General features: G+C 44.1%; 2 protein-coding genes across 4 annotated transcripts in view; one reads left to right on the forward strand and one right to left on the reverse strand.

Moving 5' to 3' along the window:
• The window catches only part of LOC143299129 (H(+)/Cl(-) exchange transporter 4-like), a 59,104-nt gene extending 53,599 nt beyond the window's left edge, over positions 1-5,505 (reverse strand). For both annotated transcript variants that reach the window (XM_076612258.1, XM_076612257.1), the window contains exon 1: positions 5,423-5,505. The gene's annotated coding sequence lies outside the window, so the exon portion shown is untranslated. The remainder of the gene's footprint in view (positions 1-5,422) is intronic.
• A 4,522-nt stretch (positions 5,506-10,027) lies between these two features.
• The window catches only part of LOC143299208 (uncharacterized), a 54,884-nt gene continuing 41,490 nt past the window's right edge, over positions 10,028-23,421 (forward strand). Inside the window, exon 1 of one of the 2 annotated variants that reach the window (XM_076612397.1) lies at positions 10,028-10,944. In XM_076612397.1, the coding sequence (XP_076468512.1) occupies positions 10,929-10,944 (16 nt within the window). In that variant the 5' untranslated portion in view covers positions 10,028-10,928. The remainder of the gene's footprint in view (positions 10,945-23,421) is intronic. The other variant, XM_076612398.1, reaches the window with a different exon arrangement.

Here is a 23,421-nt window from a genome sequence, read left to right on the forward strand (position 1 = left end):
AAGCTGACAGGGAAGACCCATGGTAGAACCCATATGGCGCTGGACTTCTGATCCACTGGCCAGGGTTCCATCCCTTGTTTTGACCTGGTGTTGTGTCCCAGGGAATGGCACTAACTCTGATTTTCCTCACTCCATCCAGACAGGTCCCAGTCCAAGCCAAGAAAGAGGGTGTGATTGGGTATCTGACTTCGGACAGGGAATATTAACACAACGGAAGGAGAAGATTGGGTCCTGCCATCATATGCCAAGCCCTATACACGGTGGATATGAAGTCTTTGCCCCAATGAACAAAAAAGGCTACTGGATTTTTAACCTTTTTTTTTTTTTTAATCTGACATGAATTTTCTGTCATTATAGTTTGTTTTGGTGGGTTTTCTTCTTCTTTTTTTCTAACTATCCTTTTTCTTTCAACCATTTTTCTAGATTTTTATTCTGCTGGAGGAATGGTACGACAAACACTATTATAGTATTGATATTAGCAGTTCTGACTGCTTTGACTTTTTTGTTTCTGTTTGCTGTATCTCTTTTGTTCATAATTTATCTAATACATGTGTGTGTGTGTGTGTGTGTGTGTGTGTGTGTGTGTGTGTGTATTCATATCTATCTATATATATCTCTCTCTCTTTCTTGTGTGTTATATATATATAGAATCGATAGATAGATATGAATATATATATGTGTGTTTGTATATATATATATTTGTATATATATATATATATATATATATATATATACATACATATCGTTCTTTAGTGCATGCGTGCATGCATGTGGGTGTAAATGAAATAACAGACTTTTCCACAAACCCAAGAGAATGAACCTAAAATTTTGCATGTCTTAAACTATTCCTTTTTGTACACTCATGCATACACTCTCTCTCTCTCTCTCTCTCTCTCTCACACACACACACACACACACATCACCACCACCTCCACCACCGCAGCCACTACTACCATCACCACTACAAAATGGTGACTAAGTAGCTGGAGCACCCTCCTGGTTTACAAAAGATCACAGGTCCATGATTCAAACCCCATGTGGGCCAGGTGAGGGTCGCCTGAGCAATCTTAGTACTGCTGGGTTTGCGTAGTTTAAATTTTTTTATTTCAGTCCAGTCTACTAACGCCAAGGCTTTTCTCTCCTTCCACTGGACACTGATCATTTCATATGCAGAAAATTCTTCATCAGCACACAGGACAGATCCCTGTTTCAACTTAATTAATTAATTGTCCCAAGCAAAACTTCTGTTGATAGTTTTCATGAATTAATACTTGCAAACAGTAAAAAAAAAAAAAAAAAAAAAAAAAAAAAAAAAAAAAATCTGCAGATAGTTTTCATGAATGAATACTTGCAAACAGTAAAAACAAAACAACAACAACTAAGGCAATGGAAATGCACTCTCCATGGGCAGAGCAGCCTTCATTTTATGTGTGCAAATCTTTTATATACAAACTGACACTGATTTTTAACACAGAGTTTTACAACACACACAAAACATGCAAGTACAAATCATGTGCGCATACTCATGAGCATGGGTGCACACATTTTTACCTTTATGTATTACATTAACTAAAACCACATCACTCCATCGAGTCCATGCCATGTATACATTTCAAAACATGATTATAATCTGATAAATCATTGCATGCAAACAAAAAGCAAACATCAAAAAGCAGCTCACCCCAACTTACACAAATCATACTTGTTTTCCATTACAGTTCAGCTTGTCAATTATGGAAAAGCAGACAGGGAGATGGGTGTTAATATCAAATGAAAGATAGGTTTATCATGAAGAATTCCTTTTCTTTCTTTTTTTTTCAGATTAAAAAAAAAAACACACCCAAAAAACAACACCTGCTGATGTTGTTAATGTCTGACATAAAAACAGAAAGCATGTGAACAGTGGTTTCTCATGACAGCAGAAGACAAAATCTGAGTGTGTCACAGACAAATGGACACAAACATGAAAAGACTAGCAAATCCATTCATAAAAACAGATTACAGAACAGACAGACAGACAGACAGACACACACACACACACACACACACACACACACACACACACACACACACACAGAGAAAGCAATGACTGAAGATAAGCAGGGGTGTACAGCTACAACTGTACAAGACTTAAGATTTCAGACTCATGAATTCAGGAGGTCATTCATTTGTTTTGAAGGAGGTATACAGGACTGAACAAGGTGAACAATCCTTTTAAGCTGGACAACATAGTATAAGGTGAACTTTGGTCTGCATTTCAGACTTGCATAATACATACGTCAAGCTGTGAACATTAGCTTGTCTAAACAGTTGATGTTCCAAATCTTAATTTAGTCAATTCTAATAAACTTTACTTCCATGAAATCTTAATTATTCAAGCAAATATCTTTACTTAAACATTGCATAAAATTAGGATTATGATCTAATGTCACATATGACAATATGACCACCCCACTCTTGCCAAATCAATTAGAAATCCTCTCTTTTAATTCTATGAGGAAAAAGTTGACAGACTGATTCCTTCATTATCAAATCAAATCATCTGTTTGCACAAAACATACTTTACAAACATGACCAATCCAAATGTTTTTCCTTCTATCATCCAAACAACATTGCATTTTGTAAACTTTAAAGTCTATATATTCTTTCATACAAGTTAGCCTCAGCCAGTATTTAATACAATATACATAAGAATTAATATCCACTGGATATCTTCCAAGGTCACCACAGACTATACCATTTGGCATTCTAATACCTTTGTTTTATATAACTATAAATCTGAGCTGAGCTCTGAAATGCATGTACACCTGTCTAGAACAGTGTACAAGAGAGAGAGAGAGGGAGGGAGAGGGATTGCGAGAGATAGACAAACAGGCAGGCAGACAGACAGACAGATACAGAGACAGAGAGACAGAGTGACTCTGAGGCAGGCAGACAGATAGACAGAGACAGACTGACAGCCACAAAGAGATGGATAAAGGGCACAAGGGATGGGGTGTGGGAAGAGGGAGAGAAAGAGAGATGTGCAAATGTTATTTAGAAAAAACAAAAAAACAAAAACACAAAAAAAACAACTGATACATCATACAGAGAGATTAAATTTAATGGTAAATCATTTTATGTGTCTCTGTTTTTTTAAGTGCTGCAGCATACCATCAGCAGTAGGAAAAGGGAGGGTAAGTGCAAGATGGGATTCTTCTGAATGTGTGTGTGTGTGTGTGTGTGTGTGTGTGTGTGTGTGTGTGTGTGTGTGGTTGAGGGTGAATGAGTGTGTGTAGACATGAGAGAGAGAGAGAGAGAGAGAGAGAGAGAGAGAGAGAGAGAGAGAGAGAGAGAGCTGTGTATAGCCTACTGGGAAGACCTGGACACAACCTTCAGGGAAGGAGACTCAGAACAAGTAGCTTTCAAGAGTTTCTGGACATATGTAAAACACCAGCAGACAACCAAGGTCAGAGTTGCACCCTGAGGGAAGGAGGACACCTACTGTCAGACCCAAAAGGCCAAGCTGGCATCTTGAACAAACAGTTCCAGTCTGTGTTCAATGAGAACAGAACATACTCAGCAGATGTGTTTGAGGAGAAATACTGCATGCCACATGAAACATACCCTACCTTGGACAAGATTGACATCAGCATGCAGGGGATGAAGAAGCTGCTCAACCACCTGAAACCCAACAAGGCACCTGGCCCAGAACCACATCTCTCCCCATGTCCTGAAGGAACCCGCAAGTGAGGTAGCTCCATCACTGACCATCACCTACCAGTTCTCACTCATCACTGGAAAACTACCATCAGATTGGAAAGCTTCCCATGCAGCACAATATTTAAGAAATATGAACAATACGACCCCGTTAACTACAGAATATCCTTGATAAGCATCTACTGCAAAGAGCTGGAGCACACCTGTACAAGCAGCATCATGGACCACCTAGAACAGACAGCATTCTATGTAACTAGTACCATGGTTTCAGGAGTCCTTCAAGGCTCTAAAGTGGAGCATGCATACTGACACCATGTGCAAAAAAACCATCAAGACCCTGAGCTTCCTGAAAGGAAATCTGAAGATAGGCTCCAGATGCATCAAAGAGATGGCCTACAAATCTTATGTATGTCCCGTCCTAGAGTATGCATGCTCAGTCTGGGATCCTCAAACTCAACAGAACATTGACAGACTTGAGGCCATCCAGCAAAGAGCAGTCCGCTTTGTAATGAGGCGCTACAGACACACCTTCAGCGCCTCAGACATCATAGAGGATCTCTAGTGGCATTGTCTTCAAGACAGGAGATTGACAGCATGCTTTGCGTGCTTTACAAATTCCACCACAACCTTGTCCACACTGACTACATCAAGTTAGATCCTGCTCCGCCACGACAGCGACGCGGTCGTAGCCAGCAGTTCAAGCTCCCACAGTGTCAAACCCAGTACCAACTGTTCTCGTTCCTCCCAAGGACCATCAGGGATTGGAACAGTTTGCCTGAAAATGTAGTGGAGGCCAAGACCATCAACATTTTCATGACGAAGGCCTTGATCCAAACTTCATTAGGGCAGCACTTTTTTCTTTTTTTCTTTTTGGGGCCTGGGCTGAACTGGGGGTTCCTGACGGTTGTGGTTCTGTTTTTTCTTTATTCATTTTTTTTTTTTTAGGTCAGACTCCCCATTTTTGAGTGAGGGAACAATCACAATGATGATTGTGGTCGCTAAAGAGGAATCACACAATCACAATATAATTTATTGTCGTTAAAAGGAGATGCTCGGTGTGGTGGCACACAGTTGAATCCTATATAGTACAAATATAGACCCTTGTATACATAAGCCATTCAGCCGATTTACATACGAAGAAGAAGAAGCTGAGAGAGAGGGAGAGTGATGGTGGGTTCATTTTCTATGTAAAATGTAAGGGCAGTTTTAAAAATGTGTTCCTAGCGTATCTCAATCTTTAACTGCATTCACGATCCTGCAAAGCCAAAGAGTCTTCCCTGATTTATCCTTTAAGTTTTATCGAGGTCATTTGTCAGTGTCACGCGCTAATGACGATTGGCCAAGTGCCATATACACTGCGATTTTAAGAAAAGTGACTCAAATATTTACTGGCAACAAGCTCGCAGATGACTAAATGGATAAAAGATTTTATCCAATAACCGCTATGGTGTACACGTGTACTATATGTACTTTTATCTTCTTCTGTATTTCTTCTTCTTCTTCTTACGTTGAACAGTATGAATCGATTTGTCGCCCTGAAAAGTCGTCTGCTACCGACTATCGAGTTGATGGTTAGGTTTTGCTGTCATGCTGCTAACATAATTACAGTTTGTTTTGGACAAGTTCTAATGATTTCATGGGATAAATAGTAACATTAGCATAATCGCTAGGTGACATGAATACGTGGTCATTAAAGATACCAAGCAAACACACAGTAACTCGCCTGTGTTGGTTCTTGTCTTGGTGCTTTTCCGGTGGTATCACAGACGGTGTCGGGCAGAGTAAACTCCCTTGGTTGCTGCCTTTCAAGAACGACCAGTACTAGTACGTTAGGGATATACAGAAAAGCAAAATTGAGATGCAAAAAGGGAAGAGAATGCTGTGTACAAAGTCACAACAACGAGGCTGATACTGGAAGTAAAAGCAGTGACATGTCCAGTGCCTGCACGAATATCAGTATGCCATAATTTTGACTGTGCACTCTCTACACACAAAAAAGGTTTGATCGAAAGTGGGATGGGGAGCCCAGAGTGGCTTCAAGCAGTGCGTAACATCGACTGCACGGCAGTAGCAAAAGCTTGCATGATGGGATTGCCCTGTACATGAACTTACCTGATAGACTTGTAGAGCAGCCGTCGTGACAACAATAATTTTAAGCGGCTTACACTGATCAGGAATACAATGGAATCTTAGGAAACCTGGAAGAGTACCTCAGAAAACAGGTACAAGGCCTCACCTCAGTCAAGACTCGGAGAGAGAGAGAGAGAAAGAGAGAGAGAGACTGTGTGTTTGATATTTTACTGTCATTAGCTTACCGGCAGCTTTTTTTCGCTTTTTTGTTGTTGTTGTTGTTTTTTCGTTTTTTTTGTTATTTGTTCTTTTTTTTCTTTCATTTTTTCCTGTCAGTCGACATCAAAGTTCAACTGAGTTGAGCAATACAATGAAATCGAATATATTTATCATAAAGCAAGTCTTTTATCACTGATGTCACACACTGAGCCCGACTGAGAGACACACATCGTTAGACATGCAAAAAACTGACCATTCAAATGTTATCCTTACTTTTTGTTAATACTTATCTCGTGGGGCCCGCAAAAATTCTTTCTGCATTGATTTATTTGTATTTGGAGCTAGTATATATAGTTACCTTTTTTCTGCGCTGCATCCCTCCGCTTCTCCCGCCCCTTAGTCACCAAGCCGCCCACGGACTCAACTACTCGCCTCGACCCCCCCCCCCCCCCCCCCCCCCCCCCCCCCCCCCTGGGCCCCTCCCCGCTCTCTCTCTCTCTCTCTCAGTCCGATTCTGAAGGCTTTCAATGCAGCGCGCGCACACACACACACACACACACACACACACACACACAAACACACACAGAGAAAAACCGATGTCTATCGAGCAAGGGGGACAATGCTGCCGGGTCAAGTTAGTCGTGAAACGAATGAAATAGTATTTCCCCTTACCCCGTCACAGAAAGTTGGGTCGTGTTGGAGCATTGGTCGACAAACTCAACCCATCTATAAAAATTACCTTCTGAACCATGAGACGTATGTGAAATGCTTTTGAATCAGTCTGCATTTAATTTCTTTGCAGTTTAGTAGCTCGAGTCTTTAGATACACTGGAACATTGTTTAACTTGACGGACCTGCCCCGCGTTCAGCCGGTGAACCAAGTTTTTCTCAGAGTCATTGATTTCCTCATCAGAGTTTGGAATTCACACACACACACACACACACACACACACACACACACACACACACACACACACACACACACATGTATATATATACATATACGTACTATCCATTTTTGTGTTGTTGTTTTAATCTATGCTGTGGAATTATCACTGGTCTCGTCACGGTTTGTTCTAGTTTCACTGAATCACGGTAGTCCAAAGTTATGCCGATATTAATGTAGTCATTCACCTGTCTCAGCGCATAACCTTCGACTGGGTCTATTTGACGCAGTGATGTCAGTTGTCCCTACTATGGATTTACATTATTTCAGTATAGTCTGTTCATCTAAGATGATGACTATAATTTATATTACTGCCCCTGTGGAACCGGATGGCCAATGATCGAGTCCGGCAACAATGGCAACTAAATGACAATGGAACAATTTTGTACGAACGCAGTCACTATAAAAATTACACGCATGACACCTCAAGAGTCCTTGATCAGAACTGAAACTATTTACAAGAGCAACAGTAACAACAAGTGAAAACAACAATAACAATAATCATAACCATAAACACGGAAGGAGGATCAGTAGTATGCAGTATTGACAAGCTGGAAAGAGTGCCGATCGTTTTTAGGCAGCAATTTTTTTTTTTTTACCAAGGAGTCCAGGGACCAGGGTTGCCAGTGTAACAAAGATGCCTAAACAGTTCCACTGAGCTACCACTTAGTGACGGAATTGTTAAAACTGGCAGACAACAGATGACTGAGCCCAATAACACTTAGTGAACTGTTCAGACCGGCAGACAACAGATGACTCAGGCCAGCTGACAACAGTGTACAAGGGTACACTGGATAAACTTCAAAGAGTTCAGAACACAGCGTCGCGGACTGACGGCTGGGAGGACGCGGGTTCGAATCCCAGCGGAGGTGGGTTTTTCGGGCGACCGGTTCCTACCCAGAGTTGAGTGTGCTATGGGGTTAAATGGGGAGACTGGGACCACACAGTCAAGTATCATCCGCTTCACGGATGCGTCTTTGGGTGTCACTAATTTCCTGACCAACACTGCAAGTGTCTGTATCTCTCGGGCCTGGTTGACGCGGGGATATCATTATGACAGGAAGCGAAGAGTACAGCCTTGTCATGTAGTCCCGAACCAAAATGGACTTCCGTAGCAACATCGTCATCGTCATCCTCCTCTTCCTTCATCATCATCAATACATAAACAAAACACCGAGTCCCAAAGTCTGTGGCCTTTCATGCCCTGCTCTCACGGTGACCTCAGTTTCGATACCCCTCCACTTCCGTGCTTCGGATAGTCCTGTCAATGTCTTCAGTCGGCAGATTCATGAGGGGCTGTTGTTGGAGGGACGTGGTGGCGGTCTCCACTCTGGGAGGGACGCTCACTCGGTCTAGCTCCGCGACTAAGCCATTATTGTCGTTAGTAGGGGGCTTAGTACGTTAACTCAGAACAGGCACCACTGAACACCACCGAAGTGACTCAGCAGCAGTGCAGGTTCTACTCTGGTGCGTGGCCTCCTGGCGACCTAACATCGATATTTCCCTGCGGACTGCCGATGTGGACGCTGGGAGTGTGACAAACGAACCCGGGTGTGGCTGTGTTTACGGGACTCGGAATGAGCGGCGTGGGAGTAATGCCACTCAGTGAAACGGTTTAGATGACGGGGCAGCAACCAAAAACAAAAAAACAAACAAACAAACACGGCACACACACACACACACACACACACACATAAAACAAACCCAAAAACCAAAGAACAATGCTGCTCGAATAATTTTCAGATCATCCAAATTTGAATTTGTTTATCCTCTCTTCCGCTCTCTTCTCTGGCGACCAGTTTCAAAAAGAATTGACTGAATACAAGCTTTCTGCTCTGACGTTTTCTGCCCTCTCAAACCCCGTGGTCCTCGCTGCCTCTCTAGTGACCTCCTTGAAGTGTACGTTCCAGCTCGTCACCTTAATTCGTCACAAGTTCTGCGGCTTCTGATACCAGGGTTTTAAAACTCCCTGAAGAAGAATCAACAAGTCAAATATTTTTTGTCATGGGTGGGTGGTTTCCAATGTCAGTTCAGTTGCGTGAGTGTTTTCTGCCGTGGCACGTGCTTCCGTGTGTGTGTGTGTGTGTGTGTGTGTGGGGGGGGGGGTGTTGAGGGGGGGGGGGAGGGTGGACGGAGGAGTATATAATATATAGATGGGGAGGCGGGGAGTCAGTGGGGAACGAAATGTGAAGCTGCGCTTTGAGCAGCATTCCTGGAGAAACGCGCTGTATTAATGCCCATGATGATGATGATGATTATCATTATTGTTATTATTATCATCATATTATCATTAACATTATTATTACAAGGTAGTTGAGGGGCACTGAGTTCGAGTTGCCAGCCCTGCCTCTTGATGATTTACATGGGAAAGCGAGGCCCCGAGAATTGAGGCGAAGAATAAAACCGAAATTCTCTCTGCAAAGACAGCGGCCGTTTTGCAGATACTGACTGGACCCACTGAATCAGTAAACAGGTCTTGAACAGTAGTAATTTAACTCAGTTCAGTGAGGGGCTTGTGATTCAGTCCTCAAGTTTACTCAGTGTAGGCACCGGCAAAGCCGGACTGGAAAATACCGAAATTCGAGTCAGTACTTTTTTTTTTTTTTATTGGAACTCGAAAAACGTCGACTCGGAGGGTCACAAAAATTGATCATTGGCTGAGTCTTAGCTCGGACTGACAAATCTGCAGTGCCAACTTGAATCCAGATCCAGAATAAAATTCTTTGCTTTCTGCCATCCCTGTAATATTCACCGGCTGACGGAGGTGTTGCATATTAAGTTCGCTTGTGTCATTCTAACCGGTCCAACCCGGCCATTCCCTCTCACCCCCTCCGCCATAGTCAGTCGTCTTCGATCATCGATCAAGCGAACTTGAGCACCATTCGAGAGATCGGTCAGTTGCGGCGGGGGGTGGGGTGGGGTGGCCGGATCCCGATAACACTGAGAGAATAACACGTCAGTCTGGTGCGCGACTGGCTGGGGAGAGAAAGACGCAACTGAGTTGTATCGATCGCCGGTATGGGTTGGGGACGGCACTTAACACTGACACACACACACACACACACGCACACACATTAGCCAGTGTGCCCTAACCTGTGATCTGCCAACGTAAATATCTTCTCTCCATACTAGTAACCCTACCATACTGACTTGCACGGATAATCTCTCTCCAAGACCACTTCGGTCAAAGTGAACCGCCCTCACACACACACATGTATGCATGAGGGTGGGGCTGTTGGCTTACACCGGCTAGCTGCCATCTCCCACCTACCCCTCTCGATCAGTTTCACCTCCCGATGTTTTGATTGCATTGCTACTCCAAGGATCATAGCGTCTCCGCCACGCTTTCTATTCAACACGGGATCCACATGCGTCAGCAAGTTTGTTGACAGAAACCGGTTTCGAGAAAAGAGACAGGCAACCTGTTCATGCGTGGCTTTGAGCCCACACGTACGGTGCTTTTTTTAATTTTTTATTTTAGCCGGCGACTGACTGGGGCTGGACGTATTCCCTGGCAACTAGGAGAGTGTGTGAGCCAAGATAAGCTCTGAGTTATATTTTCGCGTGTTTGTGTGCGTGCGTGAAGCTTTGTTTTCATGTCAGTGCAGTCGTATTTTCGCAAGCACGGCTACACAGTTAGCTGCAGAGCAGGGGAGTGCTGCTGGCAGTGTTTGTGACTTGGTCGTATCGAACGAAGAAGGCTGCTTCGGTCAGTGACAAAAAGCTTGTCAGTGGTTGTGTCTGTGTGTGTGTGTGTGAATGTGTGTGTTGCTCTACCTCGTACTCCATCGCCATTTCCTCTACGTCAGTGGACGGTGTTTTGGGGGTGAACGGAGGGGTGTGACCGTGACCCCGGCAAGGCGGGGGATTTGGAAGTAAACGGGGTTGGTTGGTCGGGCGCTTGTTGCGTGGTTTGAAAGCAAGCAAACGAGGAAGACTGGGAGAGAGGTGTGTGTGTGTGTTGCCGCACTCCTGTCGGTACGACAGCCTCATCATGGATGGCAGTGAAGGTGAGTTAGACCGATCGCTGTCGTGTGTGTGTGTGTGTATGTGTGTGTGTGTGTTCCAGTGTGTGTGTGTGTGTGTGTGTGTGTGTGTGTGTGTGTGTGTGTTCCAGTGTGTGTGTGTGTGTGTGTGTGTGTGTGTGTGTTCCAGTGTGTGTGTGTGTGTGTGTGTGTGTGTGTGTGTGTGTGTCCCAGTGTGTGTGTAAAGTTTAGTGTGTTAATATTGTATACATTACGCAAACGCGTGCGTGCTCGACGATGCATGAAATGCATGTCAGTGCTCGGGGTTTGGGTGGGGACAGCGCTGGGTAAATTCACTTGTCAATGTGTGTCACAGGCGTGGTGCTTTCCCCGTGAAGTGTGGGTGTATTGTGTGCACGTGCGAAGTCGTTGTAGTTCAAAAGCTCTGTGCCAATGTATGTATGCGTGTGTCACGATGTGTGTGTCACAGTGTGTGCGCACGCACGCGCGCAGTTCAATATGTTGATTGTCAGTTGTTTAATGGAGCAAGTACTTTTCCACTGACAGATACGAATAGAGTTTATTTAATTTGACCCCTCCCCATCTCCATTCCCCTCAATACCCCGACTTGACAAAAACAATTACAAAAAAAAGAGAAACTGAATAATAACAAAAATAAACGCAAACACTCTGAAAAAAAAGGGGGGGGGGGGCAAAAGTTTCCATCAGTCAGTTCCACTTAATTTTGCTCAGTTTGATACAGTCCCAGGCCATAGATACAGTCGATGGACTGGCTGGACCTCAGTTTTGCCCCAGGGTGAGGAGAGAGGCAGGGGATATTGACAGAATGATGCAACTGACTACACGAACAGAGTGATCGCAACGCGGGGGGCGGGACACGATTAGTGATTCGATGATGGATCTTGAGTTAATTAACAGTGCGCTGATAGCCGCCCACCCCCCTCCCAACCACCAATTGATAATGGACGTCAGTATCCGCTGACGTAAGCTATCTTTCAAACTAGATGTTCAGCTTTGATTACTACTGACTTGGGTTCAAGTTGAAAAATCAACGAGTCTTCATTCAGACTGTGTTCGGCGTTGTTTTGCTCTTCCACTGAAATGTAAAAATGTTTTGAATTTGAATTTTTATGGAACAAAGTGTCAAACTTGTTTGTTTGTGAATGCCCATATTTTTTTTATTTTTTATTTTTTTTAGTCAAACTATTGTCTTAGATTTTGGTTTAAAACTGAGGTGGTGGAGTCCGGATTATCGCCCACATTTTAGGCTTTGAGGACGACTTGATAGGTCGGCTGTACCCGGAACAGCAACACGTAACAGATGTATGTATGTATGTATTTATGTATGTATGTATGAATGTATGTATGTATGTATGTATGCATGCATTTTTCTGACATTGAACAGTATACAAGTGCATTGGTTACTGTTGTTTACGTTATATATTTCTTTTTTCAAATCAGTGTGTTAGTTGCAGCACATTTAAAAAAAATCATGCATGCGTCTGTCAGTCCATCCATCCATCCATTGTTCTTTTCTGGTTTCCATCTTTCAACCCCCACCCCCACCCCCTTCAGTTTTTTTACTTTCTGCTCTCCGTGGGGAGAGTAGCCCGAATTTCACACAGAGAAATCTGATGTGATAAAAAGAAAAAAACAAAATACAAAATAATCTTTCTTGTTGAAACCACTGAACGACGCAAGTGCGCAGTTTATACCTACAGAACGATATATTTTTTTTAATGTTAATTATTTCTTTTACCTTTACCTCAATGCAAACAAAATGTCAAGGTCGTTGAAAAGATCACCAGTGAGAGGGTACGATAAGGTAGAAAAATTCCGTTCGTTCACTTATAAACAGGTTTTTTTTTCTACTTCTTCTTAAGATCTGTTCGCGACTTGCGCCATTCATCATGATCGGTCAAGTTATGCATATTTTGTTGTCTTTGTCGTTGTCGTCTTCTCTGTCATTTGTCATTACTCATGATTTTCGTCACAGTTTTTTCCTCCTCGTCCTCTGATACATCGTGCACGACTGACCTTGAATCTGTTGGTGTTGGTGACAGGACGTTTTGTATTTCAATAATAATGATAGCAATAATAACAACAACAACGACAATAATGAAGATGATAATAATAGTAATAATGATAATGATAATTAATATAATAATAACAATAATAATCACCATCATCATCAACATCATAATGTCAATTTGTATAGCGCCCCATTCTCCCTAAGAGCTCAAGGCGTTTCACATGAAAGGACTACTTATGACAACTCTCTCTCTCTCTCCGGCCCCCCATCCACCCACTCTCTCATACCCCATACATGCATATATATATATATATATATATATATATATATATATATATATATATATATATATATATATATATATATAGTGAGCTGTCAGGTATGGGCCGGTGTTGTGGGAGTCAGCAACAAGAACAAGAACAAAACACTGTTCATCTCCAGGCCTCCGGCCCTTAGGAGGAGGTCAAAAGTACACAGATATGGTGATCACGTAGCGACAACTCAAGGTAAAATACATACTAACTTAAACCTGTAGAACAAAAGTGCCTCTAGTGCATTGTAAATTAATTCTAAATTTCTTCATTGCTGTCAACGAATTCCTGTCGTATCCGTGGGATTCAGTAATAGACTGAGAATGCTTTAGGACTGGCTTGCCGGAAAGAGTTTTTAGCGAAGAATGGAAGGTAGGGTCAACAGTAGCAGCAGTCCGCGAAGCAACAGTAGTAGAAGTAGTAGTAGTAGTAGTAGTGGTAGTAGTAGATAAGAAATAATGCTAATAAAGAAAAATGATATTCGTCATCAACACAATATCACCATCTTCACCATAATAATATCAATAATCGACGTCATTAACCATCATCGTCATGACGACTGCAAACCATACTAACTGAGGAGACAAAAGACGCCAGGGTATATAACAAGGCTGAGGAAAAAGTGCAGCATTTCTCCACTCACTCACGCCCCCTCACGCCCACCCACATCCATGGCATTCCTCACTCCAGCGACACACCCCCACACCCCCCCACACACACACCCACACATGCACACGCGCGCACGCACATACATTTCACTCTCTCACCCCAACACTCCACACCCAACTCGCAATGTGTAACTGAGAGAGAGAGAGAGAGAGAGAGAGAGAGAGAGAGAGAGAGAGAGAGAGAGCTACCCCTGTCCATAACGACACAGCGTTAGTCATGGCCCGAGAGATCCACATCGGGGGGTCACGGCCCAATGTGATCGATCCTCTGGGCTGTGTGTGGAGACCGCCTCGTCAGCTACAGTCCTCTCCATGAAATGGGTGAGGAGGAGGGGAGGGGAAGGTTTGGGGATGGGGGCGGGAGGGGGGGGGGCAGTGGGAGGGGGCCGGGGGTGGGGGGGGGGGGCGTTGATGGAGGATATAGCCTTGGTCCGGCTTCCTACAGTGACGACACTCCCCACATTCCTGTTCTATTGATGATCTGTGTTGTATGTTCTGTCTTTCGTCTCTGGGCCTCTGTCACTGTTTTACTCTCCCAGGAATATGGTGGCAGAATGGTTAGGACGTTCATCTGTCAATGCAGAGTCCGTGAGAGTCTGGTGTTCGAATCCCGCTCTCGCTTTTTCTCCCTTGTTTGACAGGAAAATCAACCTGAGCCTATAGTCATTCGGATGAGACGATAACCCGAGGTCCCGTGTGCAGCACGCACTTGGCGCACTGGAAAAGAACCCATGGCAACAACAGTGTTGTCCTCTGACAAAATTATGTGGAAGAAATCCACTCTTAGAGGTACACAAACATGTATATGCATGCACTCAAAGCCTGACTAAGCGCGTTGGGGTATGCTGCTGGTCAGGCATCTGTCAAAGATGTGATGTCAGCGTATATGGATTTGTCCGTACGCAGTGATGCCTCCTTGAGAAACTCTCTCTCTCTCTGTCTGTCTGTGTCTGTGTCTGTCTGTCCGTCAGTTTGTAGATCTATAGATATATCCAGAGCGATGTTTCTCTCTGTGTCTCCAGCTTTCTTCGTGCCTGTCTGTCTTTCTGTCTCTCTGTCCCCGCCCGACAAGTTTTCTTTCTGTATGTCTCTCTGAACAAAAGATCGTTATCGTTATATACCTCTTTCTGTGTCTTTGTCTCTGTTCTTGTCTTCTCTTTCACCACCTCACACCACACACACACACACACACACACACACACACACACACACACACACACACACAAATTCACCCCCTCTCCCAACCTCGCACACTTGACAGACACTACGTTGTCACAACTACTTTTTCACCCAGTACCTGCGAACTAGAAACTAGAAAAACCAAACCAAACCAGACATACCCATGTACATAATCCTCCAAACACTGGAGAAACTCACCCACTGACCATGCATTATGCGAAAAGCTCCTGTGGATATATGTGCACACGTGCACTGACCAATCCTCATAGCAAGACCGCGTTCAGAAAGTAATCGGTTCGAATCTCAGGCCGTCTTGTTGATGATGGGTGCCTTAGCCGAATGGTTTGCACAGTGGACTTCCAATCGGTAGGTCTGGGTTCGATCACAGTATCAGCCCTTGGTGAAGAGTTCTATCGATAACCTCCAAGGTCAACATATTTATCAATGTCCAGCCATGGCTGGTGCCTGAATCCCCTTCGTTCGTGTGTACAGGCTCCGCGCGCGCGCGCGCGCGCACGCGCACACACACACACACACACACACACACACACACACATATATATATATATATATTTTTTAAAATTTACATATACAACCTATGCTGTCGTTCTGGCGGTGTATGGTGTCAGACCGCTGACAAGCGAGTTTTTCAGCAACCGGATTTGCATTCAGAAAGTAGTGAGTTCGAATCCACGAGCTCCAAAAAAATAACTGTCGTTGTCGCTGCCATTACCTTCATTATCTGTCATCATCTGTCGGTGTAGTGTGAGACAGGCCCCCTGCTCCACATCTGTTCTGGGATGTTGATCTTCCGGTCGGTCATAATTATTCCCTGAGGAGTTGGGTGGGTATCGACGTTAAACCGGATGTGATTTAACCGAGCACTCGGCAGGGTGCGCACGTAACCACAGCTAGAATGATGATGGCAGTTCGTATTCAGGAAGTGAGAGCTCGCGTCTCCGCTATTTTTGACATTAGTCTGCATGTGAATGGAGCAGGAGAGGCATTTGATACGTCATCTATTGTTTTGTCCCCCCCCCCCCCCCCCCCCCCCCCGGTTATTATTATTATTATTTTTTTAACATGCCCATCTTGCGGTAATCTGAACGCCTTTAGGGTGTGCGCCAGGGGCGTCTATTGAATCTTTGTGCTTTAGGGGAGTAGTTTATCATACATTAGATTTTTGATTCTGTTTTGTTAGGTGGTTGTATTCTTGTTTGTTATTAGCATTGTTGGGATAATCAGTTTACCGACTGAAAGGACAAACTTCATTAATATGGATCTGTAGATGCTGGAAACGGTAACAACAAAAACAAAAACTTGCTACATCGTCTCAGAAACCGCCGCCACCATTATCATCATCATCATCATCATCTAAGAGACTGTTTGGGCCTTCTTTCGAATGACGTTTGATTTTTGTTTTTGTTGTTGTTGTTGTTGTTCTTCTTCTTCTTCTTTCTCTTCATCATCATCATGAGCTGCAACTCCCACGTTCGATCGTTTTTACGAATATCACCGTCTATCTATCTATCTGTCTGTCTGTCTGTCTCCTTTGCTTCTCTCTCATACAGGCTATATATAAAAATACTTCTCCCATTTCTTTATGGAAAATGAAGACATCTGGGCTTGCGTTTTTCATTCAGTCCATATCTTGCATAATCGAGCGAGCCTAGCAGGTTGCGGTGCGGTGTCCAGTTTTCAATCTAGGGATTTACAATTAAGAGTTCCTTTTAGTCTCCGGTGGATTAGTGTCCCTTGTTTCTGGCCCCAAAAGGCCGTGTCTGGTATTTTTCCATTGATAGATTTTAAAACAATGTCAAGACTACTGTTTTATCCAAAATCTGGTTTTTACCTTCAGTCTTTTGCTCATGTTTTGAGAGAAACATTCTTAACATAAATGCTGGGGTGTGGGAGTTTCTTTTTGTTTCAGTGAATTTTTCTCTGCGGTTGGTAGTCAGGAGCGGTTGGGAAACCCGAAGAGCACTTCATAATGCGAAACAGATGTCTTTTTCAGCGTATAACAACCTTCCTTTTGGAGGAACGGTAGGACCAACATGGACATTAATGAAAGGCTTTTAAAATCACTACTTCAACCCAATCTCAAATCAGTTTTGAAGGTGAAAATATAAACCAAGTATGTGTTTTTGACGCCTCTTTTATTTCTTTGTGGAAAATGAAGACATCGGTGCTTGGGATTTATTATTATTCTGTATCTATCTGTACCTTCTGTTTTTGCTTCTTTTTCATCTTTCCTCTGTCATCACCCCTTCCGCACCCATGGCACCTTCTAGATGGATCTCTTCGAAAGATTGCTTCAATAATTTCTCTCAAAACTGTTCTTTACTGACGCTGCCATATTTTCTGTCATGAATAGATGAAGTTTTTTTGTTTTGTTTTTTATCCTTCACCTCATTTCTGCTTTTGCTCTTATATCTCCCTCTCTCTCTTTGAGAGAGTCTGTGTGTGTGAGGGGAAGAGGTAAAACAGAAAAGTTATCTGTAAGGGGAGGAAGGTGGAGGCGAGATGCCACTAGGGGTGCACGCGGGTGGAGTGGGTCGAGATTCATACCGTAAGTGGTCTTTCGCACAGGTAAAAAGCACAGTGTTTCCAACAAGAAAAAAAAAATCCATTGGAAAATAAGATTGAACAGGATGTGCCGCAACGGTAAACACACACGCACACACACACACACACCCTAAACCCCCCTTCCCCCACATACTCACTCACTCACACACACACGCCGCCCCCACATCGACAAGAAGAAAGGGTACCCTTCTGGGGTTGTGGCGACTCAGCACTTTGCACCATGGGGAACTGGATAAATGCCGTTGGAAGTGCAGTGCAGTGCAACGATACATGTCAGTGCAGTGTGCACTACGGTGTTACATATAATATCTTGTACGCTGCAGTGCAGCACAGTTCCAGTGCAATGATGTACCATGCAGCACAGAGCAATGCATAATATTATACAATACAATACAATACAATACAGCACAGTACTGTGCATTGCAGTGTCGTGCGACAACTAAAAAAAACAAAAACAAAAAAACCAAACAAAAAAACCCAGCACAAGGCGGTGCAATTCACTACAGCGCAGTGCAACACACATATATACAGCTATGTATCAGCACAAAGCATTATGTAGGCTAATGCAACAGAGTGCATTACAAAGCAATGCAAAAAAAAAAAAAAAAAAAAGGTGCTGAGCAATGCAGTTCCAGGTAACGCAAAAGGTTCCAGAAAGCGTAAACACACACACACACACACACACACACACACACACCCACACACACACAATTGTTTTCACGAAGGGGGAGAGGAATGGGGCCTGGGAGGGGTGGGGGATGCTGGGTCTGGGTGAAGTTTGTTAGAGGGACCACTCATCTCTTAAATTCAACATGGGTCACTCGCTGAAACCCGTGGTCTTCGCTTCGCAACACACACACACACACACACACACACACACACACACACACTATGTATATGTATATATTTGTGTGTTTATGTGTGTATGCACATACGCACGTGTGTGTGTGTGTGTGTGTGTGTGTGTGTGTGTGTGAGATATTGTCTGGTGCACCTCTTTTCTCTCTTCCACCCTCCCTCCCCCTACCCCCCTCTTCTCCCGCCCCTCAGTCACCAAGCCCCAGCGTCGACCTCCCCACCCCAACCCCAGCCCACACCCCCACAAGCCCCTCAACTCTCTCTTCTATTCGTCCGATACTGAAAGCTTTGAATGCAAAGTGCATGTCGAATGAAGGCTGCGGGCGGGTATAGTTTAGCGGGAAAGGGGGGTGCGGTGGGGCAGGCCGGGAGGGTGGGGGAGGGGTGGGGGGGGGGGGAGCGTGCGGAGGGGGGGAACGGAGGGGGAGGGGGGGGGCTTGTTCTCTATTTGCTTGACACGCTTGTATGTGGCTTGGGCCAGGCGTCCTAAAGGCCGTTCTTAACCAAGCCAACACTTGCTTGGACAACCATGTTTGACAACACTTCTAACAGTGTTGCATCTTAACCGCGCTAACACTTGTCGGGGAACACGGTGTGCCAAGCTCAGCCAACACTGTTATCCAACTCTTTCGGTGTTGGCAAGTCCTGCTCTGACAACTTTTGTGTTGCTGCGTTTTCATTGGTCAACAAAATTAGCAACCGGCAAGTACAAAATGGCTGACATCACCAACATCGAGACCGATTCCACTACCACAAGTGCTTTTATTGACTTGTGGGCCCATTTTCGTTGTTTGTGGGATTGTAGGGATCCTGTCTACAAAAACAAAAATGCCAGGCACGCTGCCTTGAAGGAAATCAGCGACACGTTCGCCCAAGGATGGACTACAGGTAAAGTGACGTCTTCTACACAAGTATGAATATCATTAACTGGCGGTTAAGAACCACAACTTGAGTTGGAGAATACAAGTGTTGCAACACTAGTTGGAACATATTCGGTTAATACGCAAATTGTTGTAGAACAACATGTGGCCCAAGAAAGTGTTGGCTTGGTTAAGAACGGGCTTAAGAATATCCTGACGCCGCTGGCACATACATAACCCGTTTGGCAAGTACGTGTGTGTGTGTGTGTGTGTGTGTGTGTGTGTGTGTGTGTGTGTGTGTGTGTGTGTGCTCGATCATCAATTACTGAGCATTGAGACATTCATAAACATGCCCGTAAAAGCACATGCGGTTACCATTGATCTTACCATACACAAAAAAAGCAAACTCGCGTACATACACAGAAACACACTTACGCTCTCTCTCTCTCTCCTCTCTCTCTTTCTCTCTCTCTTCTCTCTCTCTCTCTCTGTGTCTCTGTCTCTTGTCTCTCTGTATCTCTCTCCTTTGTTGTAGGCCGGAGGCCTTAGAAATAAACCATTGTCTTGTCTTGTCTCTGTCTGTCTGTCTGTCTGTCTCTCCTTCCTCCGAGTCTCAATGTCTTTTCACATTGAGCGAAGAGATGTTCAATTGTTTTTACACTCTTTCCTTCACTCATTTACCTCAATAGGCTTGCATACATGCTTACATACACGCGCGCGCACACACACACACACACTCTCTCTCTCTCTCTCACATGTGCGCCCATACACACGCTCATGCGCGCCCATACACACACACTCACACACACACACACTTGCTTGCTTGCTTGCTTTCACGCACGAACCTATACACCGGTGCATAAGCGAACGTCAGTGCACAACATTATACAAACACATACGCATATACTCATTCGCACGTTGCATTCACACACACACACACTTGCACTGACTACTCATACGCTTACATTCACCCTCCCTCACACACACATATCCACCACACACCCCACCCCCAACACACACACACACACACAGAGAAAACGGCGAAAATTCACGATGACAAAATGATTGGTGGGTGGTGTTACCTGCCTTCAGTGCGGGATCAGGTGGGTGGGGTGGGTGTAGGGGTTGGGTGGCGAGGTGTCTACAGGTGCGCGGTATGGCGGAAGTGACGTATCACAAAAGTGGGCGGTTCAAAGTGAAGGGACAGCAAAAGTTGAAGAAGAAAAGACAGACAGGCAGACAGAAGAATCAACAACTTAATTAGCTCTTCCATTATTAAAGGATTTTCTGTTGAGCTCAAAATGGACGAGTTTCAGTGCTTTAATCATTCAAAGACAACTTGTATTTGTATTTCTTTTTATCACAACAGATTTCTCTGTGTGAAATTCGGGCTGCTCTCCCCTGGGAGAGCGCTTCGCTACACTACAGCGCCACCCGTTTTTTTTTCCCTTTTTTTCCTGCGTGCAGTTTTATTTGTTTTTCCTATCGAAGTGGATTTTTCTACATAATTTTGAGAGGAACAACACTTTTGTTGCCGTGGGTTCTTTTACGTGCGCTAAGTGCATGCTGCACACGGGACCTCGATTTATCGTCTCATCCGAATGACTAGCGTCCAGACCACCACTCCAGGTCTAGTGGAGGGGGAGAAAATATCGGCGGCTGAGCCGTGATTCGAACCAGCGCGCTCAGATTCTCTCGCTTCCTAGGCGGACACGTTACCTCTAGGCCATCACTCCACTGAGATGGTAAGATGTCGCGCTCTTTTTGTCACAGTGTTTCAAAGTGTCTCCTCCCCACCCATCCCCCTGTCCCCCGTTCGAATTCTGTGTGTGTGTAGGGGGTAGGGGGTGGATTTTTATTCTTACGTGTGCATCTGCAAGCGCACACGTGTGAATATGCATATGTGCAAGTGTATGTGAGTGAGAGAAGAGAAGAGTGTAATATTGATTCTGATGATATTCTTCAGCTGAACTACATCTCTTCTCACAATCTGATTTGTGATTGAGACACTAGGACAGAAAGGAGAGAGAGAGAGAGAGAGAGAGAGAGAGAGAGAGTGTGTGTGTGTCTGTGTGTGTGTGTGCGCGCGCGCGTGAAGCATTTGCATAAAGCAGCCCATGAACAGAGTCATTCGTGACGGAAGGTTAATTAAGGAACAAGTAGAAATCGTCATGTTGCTTATCCTGGCCCAGATGAGCGTAAAGAGACCATTTCAGGGCTGAAAACCAAATCAAAAACTTTGGCACAGAGCAAGATCTGTACTGAAGCCAAACCGATATGAGACGTTTTGATGCAAGTTCTCTAAAGTTGACGTTCAAATGCATCTCAGGATTTCCATGTTAGTTTTTAAAGAGAATGACTCAACTCCAGAAGGAACGCAGAAGTTCGTAATGAAGTGACGGAACTAATAAATGGGGATCAAGCCCCCCATCCCACCACTGACCCCCATCATTCATTTTGGAAAAATCCTTTCCTGAGTTACACAAGCTTATGGGAGATAAACAAATGAGGGCGGGGTGAGGCGGCTGAGGGAGGGATGGACGGAGAGAAAGAACGTAAAAATAGAAATGAAAAAAAAAACACCCAACAACAAAAAACCCCGTGTAGCCCAACTGTGAAAATAAAATAGATAAAATAAAATGAGATAAAATAAATCCTGTATCCTGACTGTTGTGTTTACGCAGTATCAGCGGGCAGGGGGTTTCACGGTAAACAACCAAAGGAAAGATGTGTCCCAGCTTCCTGGAGCTGACGATTTACTCAAATGTCAAAACAATCGACATGTGACTCGCTTCGCTGGAACCAACATGAAACATTTCATCTCACGTATTATGTTGTTACTTCCTATTAGTGTGGCTCCACTTGTGTGTGTGTGCTTTTTGTCGACTGGTGCCATCCATCACTGTTTGGCATTCACCAGCAGTGAAAAACTCGGCAAGTTCAAACTTTTGATGGACGTGATGTCAAATACACAGGGACTGCATTTGAACAAAGGTTTGGGCAGTGCCGTGCAGTGTCAAGTTACTGCGTAGCGCATTTGTCGCAGTATTTCCATTTACGTGCTCGCGCGCGCACGCACGCATGCACGCACGCAGAGAGAGGGACATAGACAGGTAGACAGACAGACAGGACAGCGTAGACAAGAAGGAAGGAGCGAGAAAGAAGGAAGGGGTGAGACGATACTCAGGCCTTTAATGAAGGACTGAGACAGAGTTCTCACGGATAGAATTATGACCGCAGCAGTCGTAAGAATATGCGCATTATCATCATTGCGATTCGTTGAATGAAGTCAGAGTTTCTGACTGTGGGAAAAGTCCAGCACACTCTACAGCAGGCTTAATACACGGAAACCACGAGAGCATTTGGAAAGAGAATGACACTGACAATGACAAATTGATTTCCTGAGTCAGGCTGCATGCCCATAATTCATGAGGACAAAAGCACGCAATAGCAACAGTCATGAAATATGGATAATTGTGTTATGTATATGAATTTACAGCAAATGACGTAATAATCTAACAGTAGTTAAAAACAAACAAACAGACCTCATAACGATCAAGTTTGTAAGGGACATACATTAGGAAAGAGGCAGGTGTAGAAGGCGTTGAAGATACGTGCACCGCTGAACACTATCGATTGATATCGACCATCGCACGTGTATGTGACCGACTGTGTCCCACAAGCTAGGCCACTCGTCAAAAGACGAATAAGATGACATGTTCAAGGTGTTCTTTGACACACGGGGCCACCACTGCCCTGTTTTTGTTTCTGGGTTTTGTTTTTGCTTTGTTGTTGTTGTTGTTGTTTTGTTTTAATCTCATATCTTCATCTTAGATGAACAGACTATAAATAAATAAGCGAACGTTTTGTTTTACTTTGGCGATTCACTTGCTTCAAAATATGTATGTAAGCCTACATTTCGAGTTATATTCTTTGACTGATATAGCGTGGTTTTCCTGTCGCGGTTTAAAGTCACGAAGGTGTAGGCTGGATTTTTTTAAAAAATT

This window comes from Babylonia areolata, chromosome 24 (genome assembly GCF_041734735.1).
Source record: "Babylonia areolata isolate BAREFJ2019XMU chromosome 24, ASM4173473v1, whole genome shotgun sequence".
Taxonomy (NCBI): Eukaryota; Metazoa; Mollusca; class Gastropoda; order Neogastropoda; family Buccinidae; genus Babylonia; species Babylonia areolata.